At 34.4% G+C, this 23,471-nt stretch overlaps 1 protein-coding gene across 9 annotated transcripts in view; it reads right to left on the reverse strand.

Moving 5' to 3' along the window:
* Positions 1 to 3,756: 3,756 nt before the first annotated feature.
* The window catches only part of LOC140496889 (fibrillin-2-like), a 132,386-nt gene continuing 112,671 nt past the window's right edge, over positions 3,757 to 23,471 (reverse strand). For 7 of the 9 annotated variants that reach the window (XM_072597234.1, XM_072597231.1, XM_072597232.1 and 4 more), the window contains 2 exons: positions 8,522 to 8,684; positions 3,757 to 5,306 (listed from right to left, as the gene is read on the reverse strand). In XM_072597234.1, coding sequence (XP_072453335.1) covers positions 4,929 to 5,306; positions 8,522 to 8,684 — 541 coding nt within the window. In that variant the 3' untranslated portion in view covers positions 3,757 to 4,928. The other 2 variants (XM_072597236.1, XM_072597237.1) reach the window with 2 other exon arrangements.

The raw sequence follows: 23,471 nt of genomic DNA on the forward strand, positions 1-23,471 counted from the left end.
CATCTCATCACAACTGGTTTATAGCAATAGCAGCTGCTTCATTGCCCAGCCTGAAGTCTCTCTATACTCCAGTCCTTTTCCCCACTCCCCTAGCTGTCAAAAGTGATTTTCCTAAAGTATAGGTCTGACCACATGACAACTTCCACCCCCTTTACTCTTTAAACTCAGGTGACTCTCCTTCACCCTCAGGATCATATATCACATCTTCTGGCATTCAAAGCCTTCCATAACCTAGCTTCTTTCCCATCCCATTCTAGTCTTACGCGTTTCACACTCTACTCTTCCCCCCACTCCCCATCCACTCTTATATTTAGTGATACTGGCATCCTTGCCATTCCTCAAACAATGTGCTACTCTCGACTCTGGGGCCCTTTCACAGGCTATTCTCCATGCACAGAATGCTCTCCCTTCTCATCTCTGTCTCTTTCCTTCCCAGTTGAAATTCCACCACGTACAGGAAGCTTTTCCTAATCCCTCTTCATTTTAGTGCCTTCCCTCTGTTACTTTTCTTTAATCCTGTGGCTAGCTCTTTTGCACACAGTTGTTTACATGTGATCTCTCCCATTAGATTGTGATTAGGTATTTAATGATGATTGTCTGGTGTTCAGTGGAATGGTGTTTCTCCTCTTCCTGAAGGAGGCAGGAAAGCAGACAGTAGGCCTGATGAGATTTTCTCCTCTTACCCTAAAGGTACAAGACTTAAACATTTAACAATTTTAGTTTTCCCTAATAGAAAGAATGTGAAATCACACAATGGCATTCATCTTCTCTGGAAAAGCTTACCCTGGTTTCCACTTGTAAACATTTCTGGTCAGTAGGTGACCAGAGCATGAGTGACTCACATGATCTTAAGCAACAAGCAAGTGTGTTTTTTAGTTAACATGTATTGAGCCCTCACAATTGTAAAATGTTGAAGTAGGAAATGGAGATCACTGGAGGCACATATTGAAAGTGCACTGGGTAGAAGACCTGAATTCAAATACTGTGTGACCTTGCACAATTCAGCAATTCATTTAAATTCCCTGGGTCTAAGTTGCCTCATCCACAAAATGAAACTAAACTATCTGTAAGAAGGGAGTCAGAAGATTACAACCCTGATTTAGGTTCTATCTCCTTAATTTTCTCTCCGTATCTCAATTTCTTTACTTACAATGTGAGTGGATTGGATAAGAATCCTAGGTTTCCTTCCAGCTCTAACAATTGTACTTATATTAAGTTACTGTAAATTTGAAAAATGAACAAAGATGACCATTTGAGTTTTTTCCAGTCTTCTTAAACCCAATACTATGCTTACTTTTATCAGTGGATGGCTAGAATAATTCATTTCATTTTGCACACAAACACTGAATATAGGAAAAAGGAAAGCTGATATCTCTGTGGACTCAAAAGTCCAAGAATGACCATTTTAAACCATTTTTTGAATGCCTACCTATATATTAACAACACAAATATTTCCTTGGATTATTGTTCCTAGTAAGCAAGTTTTTATGGCATCTCATGACTTTTGAGATTCATAGAACTTTCAAACTAGGTCATCATCCTGGCAATAGAAAAAAAAAAAAGAGAGAATTTGCTTCCATGCCTTATTGAAATCTTGATGTGTGCATGCCCAACTAAAGTTTAACTGCTTTCTAACTGCTTTACTTGAGTAGTGGAATACAAAGACTAAACAATCTGGGTGTTAAAAAGAATTACCTCTAAAGGGATTAGACACTAATCACTGGATTGAACACATCTAAAATCACATTTCATCTTAGAAGCTGTTAACAGGAATGATAAAGCAGGAAGGAAAATCTCATTAGCAACAATTTTTTCAGACATCAATTTATCCTGGCTATGCTAGAGACCATAAGATCTGGCAGCACTACTCACTTCCAGAACAGAGCCCAAATTCTATTGAAAAACATGTCTCAAAATAGAAATTTTTCATTGTCATATAGAATATATAAAGCTTTTCTTCTCAATGTTATGAATTCTCAGACTTCTTCAAAGGAAGACTTACTAGAAGTTTTCACTTGCTAAAATTTCAAAGTTAAAGGCAAATTTGGCTTCCGATAATTTCATATTACAATATTCAAAGTGAAAGAGTGCCAGATGAAATTAAATTAAATACACCGTAAAGTTTAAAAGAATACCCAGAGGCAAATGCTTTTTTTCACTGAAGCCAATTTCTAGTTGGCAAAGATTAGTAGAGATCAATCATAATATTTCTCTGTTTTTCAAGTTTCTTATTTAAGCATGTAATTTCCTAAAGCTTACATTTAAATCTAAGATGCATATCAGAGCATCTTAGACAGGCGTTTTAAATTTTATTTTTATTCCAAATTTAATAAACCCTAAATAAAATGAGCATTTCCACAGACACTGTAAAGTAGAAAGGGGTTGTACATGACACTGTGAGTCTCCAGTAAATAAAGCTTAATTTGCAAGTATAAATTTAATATGCAACTTGTAAAGCTCTAGACATGTTATATAAAACAGTCTATATTATGTATATCATATACAAACATATATGCATATACATATATTGTTGTATGTACGTATACATTACACTTTTTTATGTATGTGTGCACACATACTTTTTTATATTAGGAGGAAAATAGTTTTGCTGGAGAGAAGACATTTGCTGTTAGTACAGGTAAGATTTTGCCTTGGGGATTTCTTAGTTATTATCACTGATTTAGAAAAAGCACAGCAAGATTGAGGGGAATTTCCATTTCTAAATAATGTCCTAAAGATTCTCTGGGGGTGACCATAGCAGAAAAGCTTTCCCAAAGGGATTCTATCTTCAGTTCACTGATGAATGAGCAGCACGGCACAGTACATATGGAAACAGACTTGAAGGAAGACTTTCTTTTAAATTCTTTTTCAAAATCCGTATGACCCTAGGCAATGCCTTAGTTTCCTCCTCTGTCAAATGAGAGGATTAAACTCAGTGGCTTCTAAAGTCCTTGTTATTACTAAACCTATGATCTTGTGATATAGTTTTAACATGATGTACACATAAAGTTTTAACATAAAGTACATACTAGTGATTTAGTCAAATTGTATAAATTTTAAAATTCTTGCAAAAACACACATTTAAATAAGTATCAAGCTGCTGGGAAATGATTATCTCTGAATTCGTTAAATGGATTTAAATTATTATTTCATTGGCAAAAGGAATTTCTGGTAAGGAAACTTCCCCTACCAACTTTGAAACTTAAGAGTCTTAAAAGACAGTTGCCTAAGACAACTGGAAAGTTACTTGCCTAGGGTCACATACCCAGTATGTGTCAGAGTATTTGAGCCCAAATCTTTCTAACTATGAGCACACTACACATTGTGGCTGCTTCCTGATTGAAAGTTGCATCTTGATGACAATGCTCCATTGAAGATGAATGAGAGTAAATTATATGTTTTACAAATTCCAGATGTCCCTTGTGAGAATACTTCTGTATAACAAGGGTTTCAATACTCTTAAATACTGGTAATTCCAGAAAATCTACTGCAAAATAAGCTTTTAATGCGAGAACTCATATTTGACACATCTATAAAAAAGCAAAAGTAAAAAACAAAAATCTTTCCTCACCAACACTTGATCACAAATTTATAATGTTTCTTTTCCCACAAAAGAAAACAAAACAGAACACAACTGATCTTCAGACAGCACAGGTATAGGACAGAAAGAAACCTGGAGTATGTATATGCTTTAACTGTTTTACATATGAGATTTGGTTATGTGTCAATAATAAATAATAGCAGTCAAAAAAGCACTCTTGGGACATAAGCTTTATTAGCACATAATAATATAGCTTTAAAAAAAGACTAAAGCAAACTAAAGATCAATTAATTGGACAAGCACCTTTCATACACAATAGACTATGACAAAATGAAGCATATGGTATATAACTACAGCATTAATGAAAGTTCTACAAAAATTCAAAAACCACACATTTCCTTGGCTGCACTGCATGATTAGTTTGCACATATGGCAATCCTGAAATAGCTTAATCATAGTAAATGCACCATTAATTTAAGCCAGCACCAAACCCTGGGAAACTTCAGGAGTTCCTTTTGAAAGAGTGACATTTCAGCTGCCTACAGTAACTCAAATGTGTAGAGCACCCTTTTTAAGAATGAGGTGTTATGGGTAGCACACGTAGTTTCTTTAGGTTAGGAGAAGGAAACAGTACGATTTGGTCTGCAATGCTAAAGGCATTACAAGTAGTCAAGGTATTTTGCTACAGGGGTTGTGCTTCAACTTCTATTAATATGTCTGGTGATATAGAACACAAACACAGTGAGCTGTTCTGGCTTAGATCCTCCTTTACACAGTCTTAAAGAGAGCCTTGCAGAGCTGAATGAAAATTATAATAATTTTTAAAAATGAAAATTACATAAGACTCTTGAATCTACTCAATATCTTTTTAAAATCACCTCTAAAATGAAATAGTTCAAATTTATACATCTAAAGAAAAACAAATGAGTTTCCCTTCTTGTTTAGTCTGCTCATTTCTCCATATATTATTGCATTAAAAATAAGAATCTATATTTTTTAAAATTATGAACTACAGCAAAATACCTAACTTGTTACACTGCTAACAAGAAAAAAAAGCTCACATTTTGGTGCATTTAGTGCCATCTCTTGAACCTTTCAGGTTTTTAAATGTATTTTAAAGTGAAGTTATATTAAAAAAAAAAAAAAACAGTAACCGTGGTTCCTTTGTACCCAAATCTTTAGCCACAGAAGAATTTAAAGTACATCTGTGGGCAGGGGGTGAATGGGAAGGGAGGGAAAAAGTAATAAAGGTCTTGTTTTTCCTCTTAGAAAAAAGTCACTGACTCCTTATAGCTTGCAAAGACCAGATATGCTCAAGTGGATTAAATAGGTGAACTATTTCGTAGTTATTTAGTGATTTGAGTACTGAACCAAGTCTATAAAAGGGTTAGCAGAGTTGAATATGCAGTTTCATTTTGAGAGTTTCACCAAGCTCCCCTAGAATGTAGTTGACTTCATTGTTGTCTTCCAGTGTCTTAAGTTCTTTCTGCTTGTACAAAGGAATGTTAGTGATTTCCAATGTGTAAGTTCCAGGCACAGATGTTTTCTTGGCCATGTGCAAGCAGCTTAGCCCATCTTGTTGGTCAGTTCTGAAGATGCCATTGTCATTCTCCTGGGAGATGATGTATTGAATGTGGTTGTTGAGTGACTCAATGGCAGGCATGAATTCTAGAATATGTAACTTATTGCCAAGGCTAGAAAGGTTGAATTTCATTTTCATTTCATTTCTGTCCATATTTATACTTTCTAAGTCCATCATTTCAACCTGAGAAAAAGGAGATAACAATCTTCAATAATAAAGGCTACAAATTATTAAGATCAAAAGAAAGAGAGACTCTGACAGCAACATCAGCTTAATCAATCAGACCTTCTTACTCCTGGTTTCTTAATGCATTTTGAAGAAATCCTTGTAAGCTGAGAGAACTGTTAGTTTTCTGTAAATTTTGTAAATTTTTATGACTTTAATAGGTAATTTTAGGTTATTATATAATCTACTTGCAATGCAAATAGTATATTTATTTACTAAAATGCCCTGTTGATGGGAACTAAATTAGATTTACTGTTGCTAGATAGTTTAAGAATTCTAATTCTTATTCTTAGGACTACTTAGAGGGCTTGGCTCATGGACAATCATAAATGCTATGTCAGGACAAATTACTAATAGTCTCCAGAGCTGCTAAGTGGAGCATCCCTTGTTAAAAAAAAAAAAAATCTGTGTCATCATGCAGATACACAGAATATAGTTCAGGGACAACAATGGAAGATATAAAACAGCTGTACTGCAAAACAGGAAAAGATAGAATGCTCTGAATGAGTATTTTAAAAGTAAAATCTTTAAGACGGACAATATTATAATGTCATTGTTTTCAGAGATTTTTTCATCACTAAAAACTGTGAGCTTTTGTGAGTCTAAAATTAATACAGTGCTTCTTCTTACTGAGACAACCCCACTCTTCTGCAATTCTTACTACTTCTATAATAATTTTTTATTATGTTTACTCTTTGGCTGGAGAGGTGAAGGTCCTGCCTTTGCATATTGTTCATTCAGGTGTAATGAGTGTAATCAGAGGAACTACCGTCTCTTCTTTCCATTAGTTCTGGACAGAGTGTATTCAGATGGAGAATGCCTGGAACTGGGCTCCTTTCAGTAACACATTTGTTCTCATTCTTTTCAGTGGGCCAGGTATGCTGGCTCAGTGCTGAATGATATGTTTTGGGTTTTTTATTTTTTTTAGGATAATACAACAAACCCTGGTTGGTTCTTTAGTGGACAGAGCAAAGAGAAAAAGACTGCTTCAGAGTATTTGTCCTAGAAAAAGGAAAAGTTGAAAACTCAGTTAATATTAATGGGACTGACCCTGCCTGTTAGACCTTTCTTTCTCCTTATCTTTAGGGGGTGGAAGGGAAATGACTGGATTCTATGATCTGTAAGTCCGAAAGTTTGGAGTGTATTCCACAATCCTTGCAGAAAAAGGTAACTACTCCTAGATAAATGATAGCCAGCATGCATGCAAAGTGAGAAACTAGATCTGAAAGTCTTAGTTGCCTCTTCTGATGTGTTTTTTCCTAAGCAGGGTGACTTAAGCATGACTCTAAGGTATTTTCAGGTTTGAAGGCAACCTTGGTGTTTTAAAGGGTCAGGAGTTCTTGTGTTCTTCAGTGACAGATTACTGGAAACTAGCAGAGTGTTCTGTAACTATACCTTTGTCAGAGAAGATGCCCATAGACAGAAGGAAAAGCTTCAAATCTTTGCCTGGCTTGTCTGAAGATATAGACCTTGTGGGAGCTCTTCCAATGATGCAGAGCATGTAGGAGAGGTAAAATTCCAATAAAGCAATCTTACTAAATGCCTCATACTTTAATAGTTATAAAAGTTTCTGCTGTTATTTATTTAAGATTTTTTCTTTTGGTCAATACCCTTAGAAAATGTGTAGAAAGAAAATGTCTTGCCCCCAAAGGAAGTATATAAAGTATCTTTTGAGACAGTCCCATACATCAGCCACACCAAAGTTTTAAAAGTGATTCTTCAATGGCATTCTAGGGTGAAGAGCTCTCAGCTACAGAGTATTGTGAAAAAAGTCCTACCCTCTCCAAGACTGGACCCCACCTATGTCCTTCCGCCCAGTGCTGAGAAAAGCTTCTTAATAAAAAGCTAAGGTGAGCATCCTAGCTCCATGGGGCCAGGAGTAGGTTGTGTAGTATTGCATTAGTACTTGCTGTTACTGCTACAGGAAAATATCACAAAATCTATTTCCGAATTTTCTTCTAATAAAGGGATTTATAATGAGAAATATGACATTGAGAGAAACTTTTTGTTTCAAAGGAAGAAGATAGGTCTCACTCCTTCTTTGGTGTCATTCTCTTTCCTCTGACAAAACAGTTTTTCTTATTTATAGACTAACAGGTAGCTCAGAATGTATGTATCAAAATACTCCCATTGGAAAGGCCTTGTTCCATTTAGCTGCAAGTTAGACAGATTTAGAGGTTGGGTTCACTCCCTTTAAATTCCCTGAGTGGGTGGCTCTTCTTGGTTTAGTGACAAATCTTTCAGAATTAATTATTCAATTAAGGATTTCAATTTGTTCTATAGAATGCTCATTTGTACTGTCTTTTGAACTCATATTAGATTTCAAAGCAGGGGTTATTTCACCTTTTCTATTTGAACAGTGCTTGACACATAGTAAATGCTTATTAAATGCTTTTTCATTCATTCTTTCATTCAATTACTAATTGTGTCATCTGAGGCAGTGAGAACTATATGGTCAAAAATAACTGGATGGACTACTATGTGCCACACTTTCATGAATAATGAATTCCAAATGAGAGGATAACTTCTTTACATGATGTTCATGAAATGTCAATTCTAGTTTTCCCAAGAAATATCTATGTAATACTATGAAACAGGTAAGAAGGTGGGCTTAACAATGTGAATCTTCCAGCAACTTTAATTTCTCAATCCAAAATTTCTTCTATTTTATAATATCATGCTTACTTCAAGACAATAAGCTCCTTGATGGAAAAGGACATGTATGTTTTAAAAGTGACATTGGGAACTCTAGACTACAAGTTAGAGTTTAGTTTAGTTTCCACACTAGTAATTCCCCAAATTAATGAAATCACAGGTTTGGGAAAAATCCCAAAAGTTCCAGCACTCAAGTGTTCTAACTACAGTCAATAAAAGCAGCATTGTAATTTAGCAGGAAATTTTCATCCTTTTTAGCACCATTTTTAATACTCAAATACTCCAATGGATAATCTTAAAGCAAATCATTTTCATGCTTTTTCCCTTTGACCCTTGAACTTTTATTTAGCACTTCACTTTTTTAGCACTGTAATTTACCTATTGCTTCAACTATGATGATTTATAGCATATTGAGTTCTACTGAAGATAAAACACAAATGTTTATTTGTGTCATTATTTCAAATATATGAAATTTTGAAGCTAAATAAAGTGAAATTCTAAGCAGTAAATTTACTTACCACAGTGGGTTCAATTCCATTAATATTTCCTTTTTGTCTGCTTTCTTTCTTAGGATAGCCATTTATTTTGCCTGCTTGAGGAGACAAAGTATTTTCTTGATCTACTCTGTTATCCATTGATAGATACTGGCCTTTGTTAAATCCCGTTCCTGAGACGTAGCCACTGTTGGCAAAAATAAATACATGAATGACACAAATTTTTAACACATAATCTGATGTTTGCCCAGTCTTTCTTCCTAGTTTTCTCCTAGAGAATCTTCTGAAAAGGAACAAATAATTTTCTCCCAGAACACTAATGTTCTCATTTTTGTTTTTACTACCCAATGACAAATACACTTTTTACACTATTGGGAGAAAAATTTATTTGGACTGACTCAAGGTAATATGGTGTGTGATGTTACATTTTAAGCTTTTCTTATACTTTGTTTTCCTAAAATAGAAATGGTAAGAAATATATGCACATGTGGAAACTAAAGCCAGAGAATCACCTATCAATGACAGTGCTTAAAAATGCCACATCATAACTTTGCCTTTATTTCCAGCTTTTTATTTATCCTAGTTTTAGGAAAAATCTGAATTTTAACATTTTAGTAACAAAAGAGAATCAGTGTAATGAATCTTTATGATGACAGCATAAATAGTCTTTAATGTAAAGTGATATCTTGACTATTATATGAAGAGTTAATGAATTACTCTTTGAGGGACAAGGCCATGATGTTATCAAATTGTAGAAAAGACTTTTACTATCCTTTTACTTTAGTTAATAGTTAAATTGATACATTTAATATAAGTGGAACAACTTTGAACTACTCCTTCATTATTTATTCCAATATTCTAAAAGTTATGTCAACTGTTTTTATCATTCTGCTTTTAAAAATTACCATTACTGTACTACTAAAGATTAATAGGAAGACAAAGAGAAAAAGAGAATTCCTTGATGCTCTGTGGTTGGCTAAAATTCAGATAGTACATGTAAAGTACTTTGGAAATCTTATGTTAACGGTTGTTAATGTCATTATCATCATCATCATCTTCATCACCACCACCATTTCAGTTGTCTCATCATGTGTTCAGATAGATATATTCACTGAAGTGATATTTTATTTTATATTTAATCCTCTGAAAACTATTTATTGCTTAGGTAGAAAAAATATTGCTTTTGTAGATGAATAGCAGTATTATGAGGTGAACGTACTGAAAGCATTGTTATAATTCTGCCTTCAAGGAACCTGTGTTCTAATGTAAGACAACAGGTAAACAAATATATATGTAGACACACATATGTATATACACAATTGCACATATGGGCATGCATATGTGTGAGAGTGGGTGTGTCTGTATGAGAGAGAGAGAAACAAAAAGAGAGAGAGAGGCAGAGAGAAAGAGACAGAGACAGAGAGAAAGGAGCTCTTTGCCATCACTTCTGGCAAACAGAAGGAGAAGAAATGGAAGCAGTGTCAGATTTTGTTTTTAAGCTCAAAGGTCACTGCAGATGGCAACTGCAGCCAGGAAATTAAGACACTTGCTCCTTGGAAAGAAAGCTGTGGCAAATCTGGACTATACTAAAAAGCAGAGATATCACTTTGCCAATAAAGGTCCATATAGTCAAAGCTGTGATTTTTCCAGTAGCAGTGTATGGCTATGAGAGTAGGATTGTAAGGAAAGCTGAGTGCTACAGAATCAATGATTTGTAATTGTGGTGCTGGTGACAATCTTTTAGAATCCTTTGGACAGCAAGGAGATCAAATCAGTCAATGCTTTAAAAAAATTAATTCAAAATATTCACTGGAAGGTAAACTACTAAAGCTGAAGCTTAAATATTGGTCACATAATAAGAAGACAGGACTTACTGGAAAAGATGTTGATTTGGGGAGAGACTGAAGGCAAAAGAAGGAGACAACAGAGGATAAGACGGATAGTGTGCAGGAAGCAATGAACATGAGCTTCAAAAGACTTTGAGAGATAGTAGAGCACAGAAGGGCCTAGCATACTATGCTTCAGGAGGTCACGAAGAATCAACTTTACTGCACAACTGAACAACCACAAAATTGGAGAAGACAAAGAATTAACAGTTGTGCATTCTACAATCTGAAGGCGGTCAGGTAAGCCAAGAGGGAAAAAGGAAGGATATAAAGTGTCATTTCTGAGGAAATGCAAGTAGGCCAGTGTTGCTAGAATGAAGAGTACACAGAAAAAGGTAAAGTGTGAGAAGACTGGAAAGGTAAGGAGGAACCAATGTATGAAGAGTCTGACTGGCAAACACGTTTATATTTCATCTTGGAGGTAAAGGGGGGCCGTTGAAGCTCACTGAGCAGGGGGCTGCTCTGACCTGGTCACATCAACTCTTTAGAAAAAACAACTTGACTGAAGATGGTGGAGTAAGAGGAAATGCTAAATAAACTGGAAATAAATTAAAAAGAGACAGAGAAATGCTAAATAAAACTAAGTTGGCTCTTTGAAAAGTATAAAATTGTTAAACCTACAGGTAATCTGCTTAAAATGAAGGGGAAAGAAAACCAAATCAATAAAATAGCAAATGAGAAAAGTTACATCACAGAACAAAGAGAATAATCAGAGCACATTAGGTTCATTTATTTGCAAACAAAATGGAGAACACGAAAGAAATAGAAGAATATGAATTACACAATTTATGAATTACCAGGCCAGATAGATCTTAAATAATCTAATCTCAGGAAAGGAAATAGATCTTGCTTTTAAAAGAATACAAAGACACCCCCCCCCCCCAAAAAAAAAAAATCCTTGGATCTGATGGATTTACAGAAGAATACTTTCAGACTTAAGGAACAGTCAATATCTATGTTTCATGACTTATTCTCAGAGAAAGAACCCTACCAAAATTGCTTTATCCTGAAACCAGGGAAATATTAAATACAGAATAAAAATATAGGTCAACATCATTAATGAATATTAACACAAAAATTTCATACAAAAGCCCATCAGAAATTATAGCATTTATACAAGAAATCATTCACTATCATCAAGAAGGATTTACTGCAGGTATGTGAACATGGTTCAGTCTTAGGAAAATGATCAACATTATTCATCTTATTAAAACCTCAAACATCCCAAATCATATGATCCTCTCAACAGATACAGAAAATGTCTGATAAAATATAGTAGTCTTTTATGCCAAAAATCTGAAAAAGTATAAGTATAGAGAGACCTTTCTAATATTCTAAAAAGCATCTATCTGAAACAAGAGCAAGTATCACGTAGAATGAGAATATACTAGAGCCTTTTCCAATACATACAAAAGTAAAACCAGGATGCCTTTTCTCCTCGCTACGTTTTGGTATAGTATTGGAAATGTTAGCAACAGCAGTAAGTAAAGAGAACAGAATTAAAGGAATAAAGATAGGTAAAGAGGAGATAAAATTATACCTGTTTGCTGATGATATGATGATTTACTTGGAAAATCTCACCAAATCAAGAAAGATACTACGGAGACAATAGTTTCAGTAATGTTGCAAGCAACAAAATAAATCCTCAAAAATCAACAACATTTCTACATAATATTATAACAAAATACAAGAACCAATGATAGAAAGGAAAATCACATTCCAAAAAGATAAAAAATGAATGAAATATCTGGAGATCAACCTTTAAAGTACACAAAAGACTTATATAGGGTCTATTAGAAAACATTCCTTAAAAAGTTAAAAAAACAATCTAAATAGCTGGAGGACTATTCAGTGCCCATGGCTAGGATATGTCAATATAATAAAATGATTATTGTAAAATTAATTTACATTTTCAATGCCGTGGCAAGCAAATAACTAAGAGGATACTTTACAGAGCTTGATAATAACAAAATTCATTTTGAAAACCAAAAGCTCTAGAGTAGCTAGTGAAATGATGAAAAAGGTAAGGATGGAGGGATAGCACTTCCAAATCTCAAACTATACTATAAAGCAGAAGTCATGAAAATAATTTAGTTTTAAAAATGAGTGATAGATCAATGGAACAGATGACACAAGGAAGACACAGATCAACAGAATTCAATGACTTTTTAAATAAAGTTTGGTAAAGTGGAAAACAGAACTTATCTTGAGAAAAACTCTCTATTTGTTAAAAAGTTCTGGGAAAACTGGAAAAGTCTGGTAGAAATTAAGCTTAAATCAACAGCAGACATAATACTCTACAATATACCCTAAATGAATAATGACCTTTACATTAAAGGCCATACTATAAAAAAATTAGAAAAGAAATAGATCATATACATCTCACAGTAATGGGTAGGAGATGTATTCTTAATAGGATGAGAGGGGCAATTACATAACATAGAATAGAAAATGTTGATTAACCTCAAACTGCAAAGATTCTACACAGAAAAAATTAATGTCCTCAGAATAAAAAGGGAAGTGATTGAATGGGAAAAAAAATCTTTTTATTAATTTTTTCTGATTAGTTTGGAATCCAAGATACATAAACAATTATGAGTGTGTTTGTATGCACATACATCTCTGTGTGTACATGTATAATAGTCATGTATAACAGTCATTCCCCAATAGATAATTTATTCAACAAAATTGAATGTAGTTCTACTGGGGGGAAATGGACCTTTAATGAAATAGAGGAATTCTAAACATTCCTGATGAAAATCCTAGATTTGACTAGAAAACACAACATAAAAGACATAGGAGTCAAGAGAATCATAAAAAGGTGAACATGTTCAAGTAATCCTAAGAAATTAAAAAAAGGTTAAACTATTTAAATTCTTAAATGAAGAGTAAGTCCCTTAGAACTCTGCCATCTTCAGGGCCACAGAGGTAGTTCAATTAGACAAAAGACCTGAAAGTGACTGATATGTTTTCTGACAAGCTTGATGAATAGAAAAGGGTGGGAAGAGGAAGGAAAGAAAAAAATGGAAGAAAATTTATATTAAATGAGGCTTGTGAACAGGAATTCAGACAAGGAAGGGACAATGGGGACAGTGAGTGGGAGACACTTGTACCTTTCCTTTTTATTAATTTATTTTAAACTTAAATATGCAATAAGAAAAGAAGAAAAGCTAAAACTTAAATAAACAATAAGAAAATAAAAAGGAACATTATAAACAAATACTGGAAAAAAATAAGAAAGAAAGGGCATTGCCATGTACACAGAACATAAGAGAGAATTCGAAATAGACAGTAATAAATTTCCATTTCCAGAAAACCTATATATTAAATACTACACACTGTGTTGAGATTTAACCATCTTTTCTTTGCTTTCTTGTAACTTTACTTTTGTTCTCTGCTGTGTGCTTTCTACTTTGTTATTTTTCTCCCCTTCCTGCCCCCCATCCCAAGGCTACAATCAAGCAAGGATATATTTATACACACACACGTGCACACATACATACGTGTGTATACATATACATATATTCATAACTACACATATACATACATACACACACATATATACACATACATATACACATATACATACACTTATACATATATTTAGATATCTATAATCATATTCATATATAAACAAATGTTTTCATATGCATCTACACAAGACTATACTATACTTACTTGTCTTCTGCTTTTCCTGAGAGTGGATAACCTCTTGCTTAACAAGTTCAAGTCTTTCTATATTTTTCCAAATCCACTAACATGTCATTTACTACATCACAGCAATATTCCAGTCATACAGTGTCCACTTATTTTAAATAGTCCAAAACAACTTTAGTGAATAGGGCTGAAATATAGTTTTCCTGATTTTCTCTTTTGATTAAATTTATTTTAGCCTTAACTTTCTCCAAGATCATGATTACCACCCCTATTCTTTTTCCCTAACAAATTCTACTCTTGATCTTTATGTTTGTGCATATCTCTAATTTCCTATCCCTCCTGACTCCTCTACTTTGCTTCTACCTGCTTCCTTGCCCTCTTGTAACTTAATCTAATTCCCCTTCCAAGGATTGCTGCCCTTGTCCTCCCATTCCCATTAACCTAAATATCCTTCTCTACCCCCTTTATCCTATCCTCTCACCCTCCATTCTAAAGAATCCTCCCTTATCCTCTCACCTCTCCCTATCCCCTTAGTGTTTTATTTCTGAATTTAGAAGATTTTTTTATACCTTTCTAGATATATATGTTCCCTCTTGAACCCAATTTCCAATGAAAGTAGGTTTCCAGAACTCCCAGTACTCCTCCACCATCTAATTCCTCCATGTCAGTTTTTCCTCACACCTCATTTCTATAATTGCTCTTCTTAGCTATTCCTAAATGGTTTTACTTTTTAAAGTCACATCATACTCAAGTCTTCCCCAATTTTTCTTATGAAGTACCCAATTATTAATAACAATCTTAAGACATGTTTTACATTTACTCATATAAAAAGTAAACAGACTGTCCTTATTTATAACATTGTAATTAGTCCTTATATTTACATACCTTGCATGTCTCTTGGATCTTATATATCAAATCTATTAAGTTCAGGTTGTTTGTTTTTTTTTAAGCAAAATTCTGAAAGTCTGACAATTCATTCAATGTCTATTTTTTTCATTCAGGATTATGTGTAGCTTTCTTAAGTATATTTTCAGCTAGGACCCCCATTCTTTTGCTTTTTGATATATAGTTTTCCAAGACCTGTGGTCTTTTAGTGTTGCCACTGCTAGGTCTTGTGTGATTCTAATTGTGACACTGCCATATGTATATATATATATATTCTTATTGCTCACAATATTTTATCCTTGAGCGGGGATTTCAGAATTTGACTATGATATTCAAATAGTCTGATTGTTCTTATGTTTTCTCTTCTTGATCTGTTCTCAGTTGTTTTTCTTATGAGATATTTCACATTCTCTTCTATTTTTTTCATTCTTTATATCTTGTTTCATTATTTCTTGGTCTCTTATAACTTCACTGGTTTCCACTTGCCCAGTTCTGGTTTTCAACATATCATTTTCTTCCTTAAAACTCTAGATCTTCTTTTCTAATTGGTTGACTTTCTTTCCATAATCTTGTTTTCCTTTTATTGTTCTTATTTTTAGTTTTTACTCAAACTCTCTTATTTGATTTTTAAAGCCTTTTTTTTTCAGTTCTTCTATGAATTGTTTTTGGCAGGCAACCATTTGACATTATTCTTTGGGGCAGGAGAGGGTTTCTTTGCTTCAGTACCCTCCTCTAAAGATGAACCCTGGTCTTTTTTCTTCCCATAGTAACTTTCTATGATTGAATTCTTTCTCCTTTGCCTGCTCATTGTTTTTATTTGCAGCAGCTTATTTTTTTTAATCACCTCAAGTCTGGGTATGGGCGATGGTGCCTTTGGCCTCAGATCCTCCTTCAGTTCTCTCCTCTGCCCTGGAACCAAAACCAAGACCTGAAGCCTCCTGTGAGTGTGCAGAGTCAGCAATGTCCCCACCCTACCACTCCTGCACTCGCCAGGCATGTGCTGGTTCCTTCTCACCCAGGGCCACATATCCACAGCACAGGTGAGTCTGGTGTTCCTTGTCAGGAGAGGTTCCCTCAATCTTCCCCAGCTCAGATGCCCAACTCCCCTTACTGTCCAGGAGGTACAAGCTCTTTTGGCTGGGGCCAGGTAGCCTCCCAATTCAGTTAACCCCAGGGCTTGCCATTTGTTGTTAAGCAGGGACCAAACCTCCTCCTGGACATTTTTCAGATTTTCTCTGTCCCAGGAAGAGCACTATTCTGCCCCTACTCTTATTTTATTGTTACTGCTCTATGTTTGCCCTGAGGTTCTATTTATCTAGTTTGTGGGGGAAATCTGGAGAGTTTGGAATTTTCTGATCTACTTCACCATCTTCCCAGAATCCTACCCCACTTCAGAGAAGGGAAAAGGAAAGGGAAAAAAATGAAGGATATTATTTTATATTAAATGAGGTTTGTGAACAGGAATTTAGACAAGGACAATGGAGGCAGAGAGTGGGAGACACTTGTACCTTTTATGTGAACTGGTTAAATGAGGGAAGAATATATATACACACAAAACTGAGCACAGAAATAAACCTTACCCAGCCTGGAAAACAGGAGAGCAAGGGATGCAGAGAAAGGTAGGAATAAGAGAGAGAGGAGATCAAGGGAAGAATTAATCAGAAGAGAAAAAGGATTCTTAAAAGATGGGATGGAATGAAACACACAACAATCATAATTATAAAGGTGAATGGTATAAATTTACTCATAAAACAGAAGACCTTTAGAAATCAGAATCCAACATTATTGTTTACAAGAAAAAAACATTTAAAATGACAAAAGACACACAGAGAGAGCTTAAGGTATCAGACCTAAGTTGAAGTAAAAAGGCAGGAGAAGCAATTATGATCTCAGACAAAGAAAGAAAAAGTGAATTTAATTAAAATAAATAAACAGGAAAATTGCCTTTTTCTAAAAGGCACTATGGACAATTTTTAATACCAATAATAAGCGTATGTATACGCATGCTAATGAAAATAAATAAAGAAATTAAAGACATGAGTAGAATTTTAAAAAAAGAAATACATATGATAAAAATTCTAGGAAATACTGAATAGGAAAAAGAGGGTACCTGTACAAAACCTGGTCATGTATTAGAGCACAAAAACTTCAAAAATACAGAAAAAAAGATAGGATAAATGCATCTTTATCAACTGCTCTGCTATAAAAACTATATTACATAAAGGGAAGTTGAAGCAAAGATTAAAAACTATTTGGAAATGGAATAATTTAATACTAAAAATGGGTCAGCATAAGAACAAATTTCAGGAAGAATAATTTTATTAAAGATAATGCCAACAATAAAATAACACCAAAATTCATGGGATGTGGCCAAAACAACAGTTTGGGCAAAATTTAGTTTTCTAAATCCTTTCAAAAATAAAAGATAGATGAAGAACATGAATGAAATTAATATACAATTAAAAAATCCCTGAAAAATCAACAAAATAAAATCTCTCAATTAAACACCAAAAGAGAAATTCTGAAAAGCAAAGAGTATATTATCAAAATATATATTTTTAAAACCATTGAACTGATAAATGAAATAAGAGCTGGATTTTTGAAAATTAAAAAAAAATAATCCAATAAAACAGGTGAGCCATTAGCTTATTTGATTTAAGTAAAAAGAAAATAGAATTTACCACTAGCAAAAATAAACCAGTGAATTTGCAAGCAATGAAGAAGAAATACAAACAATTATTAGGTATTTTGCCCAAATATATGCCAATAAAATCAATAATCTAAATAAAATGAATATTTAAAAATATATAAATGATCAAAATTAAGCAAATAAGAACTAGAATACCTAAATAATTATACAGTGGAAAAAAAGAAATTTAATAAGTCACAAATGAACTCCTAAAGGAAACAAAAAACCCAGGACAGATGTACTTACTAAAGAATTTGAATAATAATGAATTCTAATGCTATATATATTGTTTGAAAGAAAGGTAAAGAAGGAATATTATCAAATTCCTTTTATAACAAAAATATGATCTTATTTTCTAAACCAAGGAGAGTTCAGAGAAAGATCAACTTCCTTAATGAAGACTGATGAAGGTTTGTAAATCAAATATTAGCAAGGAGACTATGACAATAGAGTGCAAAGAATATGGCCAAGCTGGAATTTTGTCAGAAATAAAGGGTTAGTTCAATAGTAGAAAAACATACACCAGGAGTAACCATATTAATAACAAAAACAAAAGTCATATGATTATTTCAATAGATGGAGAAAAGATTTTAACAAAGTACAACACCCATTTTTGTTTAAAAAAATACTAGAAAGTATAGCAACAAATGGAGCTTTCCTTCAAATGATTTGGTAGTGTCTATCTAAAAGCAAGAGCCAGTGTTATTCATTATAGTGACAATAGGCTAGAAGCTTTTCCAGTAAGATCAAAGGCAAAGTAAGGATATTCAGTATCATATTACTATTCAATGTTGCACTAGAAATATTAACTACTACAGTAAAACAAGAACAGGAAATTGAAGGAATTGGTATAAACAAAGAGGAAACAAAAATATCAATTTTTGCAAATGATAAAATAATTTACTTAAAGAATCCTACAGAAAAGCTAATAAAAACAATGAATTTCAGCAAAATGTCAGGATATAAACCCACATATAACATCAGTATTTCTATATATTAACCAACAAAATCCAGTAAGAATAGAAAGGAAAAAAATTCTATTTTAAAGAAATTACAGACAGCAAAAAATATTGTCAAGGAACTATCTGAACATAATTACAAAATGCTCTTTTATTTTTATAATTAATTTATTTGTTTTCAGTTTTTAACAATCACTTCCATGAGTTTTAAATTTTTTCTTCCTTCTCTTCCACTTCCCTACTAATGATGGCATGCAATCTTCTATGGGTTCTACACATACATTCTTATTAAACATATTTTCACATTAGTCATACAAAACACTCTTTACACAAATAAAGGCAGATTTAGATAACTGTAAAAATATTAATTGTTCACAAGTAGCCTGAGGCAATATAACAGAAACAACAATACTATGCAAATTAGTTTATTTGTTCAGTGAAATACAAATCAAACCACCAAAAGATTACTATATATGTATATATATATATATATATATATGTATATATTAAATATCAAAATTCATCTGGAGGAATGAAATGTCAAGAATATCAAGAGAATGAAAGAATAAAGACAGGAAGTGATCAAAGCCAAGAAGGCCCTGATTTCAAACTATACTACAAAGCTATGATACATTATGCAAAATTCCAGGCTGAATGAATCAAATGTTGGAATTAAAATTGCTGGAATAAATATCAACAATCTCATGCAGATGATATCACTCTGGTGGCAGAAGGGGAAAAGAAATTAAGAAGCTTCTTGATCAGAGTGAAAGAGGACAGTGTAAAAGGAGTCTTGATGTTTTAACACCAAAAAACCTAAGATTTTGGCCACTATTCCCATCACTTCCTGGCAAATAGAGGAATAAGAAATGGAAGCAGTATCAGATTTTATAGTCTAGACGTCAAAGATCACTGTAAATGGTGACCATAACAATGAAATTAAAGCACTTGCTCCTTGGGAGGAAAGCTATGGCAAATCTATGGTAAATGGACAGCATAATAAAAGGAACAGATAGCACCTTGCCAACAAAGGTCTGTATAGTCCAAACTATGGTTTTTCCAGTAGCAATGTATGGCTGTGAGAGTTGAACTATAAGGAAAGCTGAGTGGCTAGAGGAACAAGCACCCTGACACATCTAGGACGACTTGGTAGTACAGGTTCTTAGATCAGCTTTTCTAAAAGTTAAGTATGGGAGCTTGGAAGAAGGTTCATGTGCCAGATGAGACTCTGGGTAGGCATTAAGGAGCCAGCTTTGAAAACCCAGATGTTGGTACTTCTCTCTCTGGTAACTATGTATGTATGTAATGGTCAGACAGTTGGATTTGTCTGTTGATCTGTGATGTTTGTATGGTCAGATAGTCAGAAGCCCTGTCTGTTGATCTTTATTTCTCTGCTTATATTTTTCTCTGCTGGTGAATGTAATTAAACAAGATTGTTGACCCCTCAAAAGTTGCTTTTCTTTTAGAAAAGCAGATCTAAAAACCTGCGCCAGCAGGTAATCCTGGATGTGTCTGGGTGCTTGCTGTTAAAGTGGTGCAAAATTCACACTTTTGAATTGTGGTGGTTGAGAAGGTTTGGGAGAGTCTTTTGGACAGCAAGGAGATCAAATCAGTCAATACTTAAAGAAATCAATTCAACTATTGTTCCACAAGGAATGCTAAGCAGACAGACCTCAGAAATACCTGGAAGGACTTAACACAAACTAATGCTAAACGAAGTGAGCAGAATAAGGAAAATATTGTACACAGTAACAGTGTGTGATAACTCACATTGATAGATGTAGCTCTTGTCAGCAATGCAAGGATTTAAGACAACTCCAAAAGACTCATGGAGGAAAATGCTGTCCACAGCCAGACAAACAAGTGTGGAGTCTAAATGCAGATAGAAGCATACTATTTTTTCCTATGCCTGCCCTCAGGGAGCTTACATTTTAATGGAGGAGACAACACACAGATAGATGGAAAGAAGGAAGGAAGGAAGGAAGGAAGGAAGGAAGGAAGGAAGGAAGGAAGGAAGGAAGGAAGGAAGGAAGGAAGGAAGGAAGGAAGGAAGGAAGGAAGGAAGGAAGGAAAGAAGGAAGGAAGGAAGGAAGGAAAGAAGGAAAGAAGGAAGGAAATCTAGCCAATATACCCCAAAGGAAGGGAAGAGAGTGACAGAAGAGAGAGTATGAGCTGGGTTACCCAGCTAGCTGGGTCCCCATTTAGGCAGCTTGGTCTACTTATAGGTTGTGTTTGTTCTTCATTTTAGAAGAAGAAAACCAGGAATACAAAAATGAACTCTAAATAGATACATAATTTAAACATAAGGGGTGACATCAAAAGCAAATTAGAGTAGCAGGGAAGAAATTACCCATTAGATCTATGATTAGAGGAAGAATTTAGTGGGTAATATGGACAATTATGGTCATATTCATTTAAAAAGTTTTTGCACAAACAGAGCCATTGAAGCTAAAACTATAAAACAAACAGGAAATTTGGAAAAATCTTTGCAGCAAGTTCCTCAGATAAAGGTCTCATTTCTAAGATATACAGGGAACTGAGGGAACCCCCATCAATTGGGGAATAGCTAGATGAGCAAATTATGGTATATGAGTATACTGGAATATTACCATGTTGTAGAAAATTATGAATGGGGTGGTTTCAAAAAACAAGACAACAGCCCAAAAAGCCTTGTGTGGACTGAGGCAAAGTGAGCAGAACTGGTACAATTCATGCCATAACAACAATATTATAAAGAAAATCAACTTTGAACTTTGAACCACATAATATTCAGCCATAATTCCAAAGGATTATGATTCAACATGCTATCCACCTCCAGAGAGAATATTGATGCTTATTTTCCTTTCTTTTTTCCCTTTCTTTTCAGTATGGCTAATGTGGGAATTTGTTTTGCATATGTGTATGTGCATGCGTGCGTGTGTGTGTGTGTGTGTGTATACAAATGTGTGTTTCATGGGCTTTGTTTTTCTAGCCTTCTCAATGGGTGGGGGAAGGGGAGGAGGTAGAGAGAGAACTTAATAGCAAAAATAAAATAGCTTAAATATAAAAAGTAGAAAAACAAAAAAAAATACCTTAACAGCTGAGTAAAGGATGGATTGTGATGAGAAAACTTGAGACAGTTGGAAACCTATTATAAGAAGCAGTTGGTTCTATGAAACTGGAACCCAAGAAAGATTAAGTCTAGAATTATAAATTTGGGAATCATCTGTATAGGTATAATTGAATCTATGAAAGATAAGATTATCAAACCAAATTGTATAGATTCAAAAAAGAAGAGTTTAGGATGTAGCCTTCAAGAATTACCCACAGTAGGTGGACATGACAAGAATAGGGATCAAAGAAAGGAAAATGAAAAGAAGCAGACAGAAAGAAGTACCAGGAGAGAACTGTCCCATGAAAACCTATAGAAGAGAGTATTCAGGAAGAAAAAGTCATCACAGGATTTAATGTGGCAGAGAGGTAAAGAACGGGGAAGGTTAAAGAAAAGGCAATTGGGTTTGGCAATTAATAAATCATTGGTTACTTTAGAGAGGACATTTTCAGTCAAACTGTAGGGCCAGAAATCAGATTGTAGAGAGTTTAGAAATGAGAGACATCAATTGTAGTGGCTTTCTCAAGAAGTTTCACCATAAGAGGGAGGAAAGGTTAGGGTAGACACAGACAAGCTTGTAGACAGCAATGAAGAAGCCAAAAGATAGCTAACTGAAGATAAGTGAGAAGGGTCCATCTGCTAGAAGAGAGGATCGGATGGAATCAAGCATGAATGCAATAGATGTCACTTTGGTAAGGAGAAGAGCCACCTCTACACTGGAGACAAGAGTGATATGAGATAGGAAGCAGGGAAAAAGAGGGCAATCTCAGTAAATGGCCTAAATTTTTTTTCAGTGAATCAGGAGGCAAAATTCTCAGCTGAGAGGGTAGGAGAAAGGAATATCATGGGAGATTTGAGGACAAATAAGGTTTAGAAAAACACTGTGGGAATGAAATCAATTAGGCAGAATCAATTAAGGAGGAAATCAATGTCTGCCTTATAGCAGTGAAAGCCCAGATGAGCTTAGATAATACAAATTTGCAATGGACCCCATCAGCATGGTTTCATGGTTTCCTCCAAGTCCATCAACATCATGTGAATAGGAGGGAAGGAGGATGATTAGAGGTTTCCAGAATAGTTATGATCAATGACAGGACAAGAAGGCAATTGATTCGAGTCACTTTAGTGTAGAGTTTTGCTAGCACACCAAGAGGTTAAAGAAGGGAAGAGCCTTGCCAGCTCAGGGTCATAGTCTGAGAACAAACTAAAGGCAGCAGAATGAAGGTCATGGTGTGGATGAAGAGCATAAGATAAGGAGAAAGGTGGAAAAATAGAAGATTCTCATCAGTTAAAGGAATTTCATTGTTTAGGAACATAAAGTGACTCCTCCCACCACAACTAATAATTTGGGAATGCGGGCATGAGAGAGTCAGAAGTATAAAATGGATTTTTGTTGTTCAGCCTTTCAGTCATTTCTGACTTTTCATGACCCCATTTGGGGTTTTCTTGGCAAAGAAACAGTAGTGGTTTTCCAGATCATTTTACAGATAAGGATACTGAGGCAAACAGGGTTACATGACTTGGCCAAGATCATACAGCTACTGTGTCTGAACCTGATTTTGAACTCAGAAGGTCCAGTACTCTATATGTTGTGACACCTAGCTGCAACTACGAAATGGATCATAACAGTGTATTCCAAAAATAGCTATTACTATATAAAAGTGTCATCAGGAGTAAACCAAGTTTCAGTGAAGGTCAAAGATGAAAGATTAAGATGAAAAGAAATTGTTCATGAGGAAATAGGATTAGAGAAGTAGGGCTGAGAGAGAGGAGAACTACGGAGCAGGAGGATCAGGATCACTGGGAT

This window comes from Notamacropus eugenii, chromosome 3, assembly GCF_028372415.1.
Source record: "Notamacropus eugenii isolate mMacEug1 chromosome 3, mMacEug1.pri_v2, whole genome shotgun sequence".
NCBI classification, from domain to species: Eukaryota; Metazoa; Chordata; class Mammalia; order Diprotodontia; family Macropodidae; genus Notamacropus; species Notamacropus eugenii.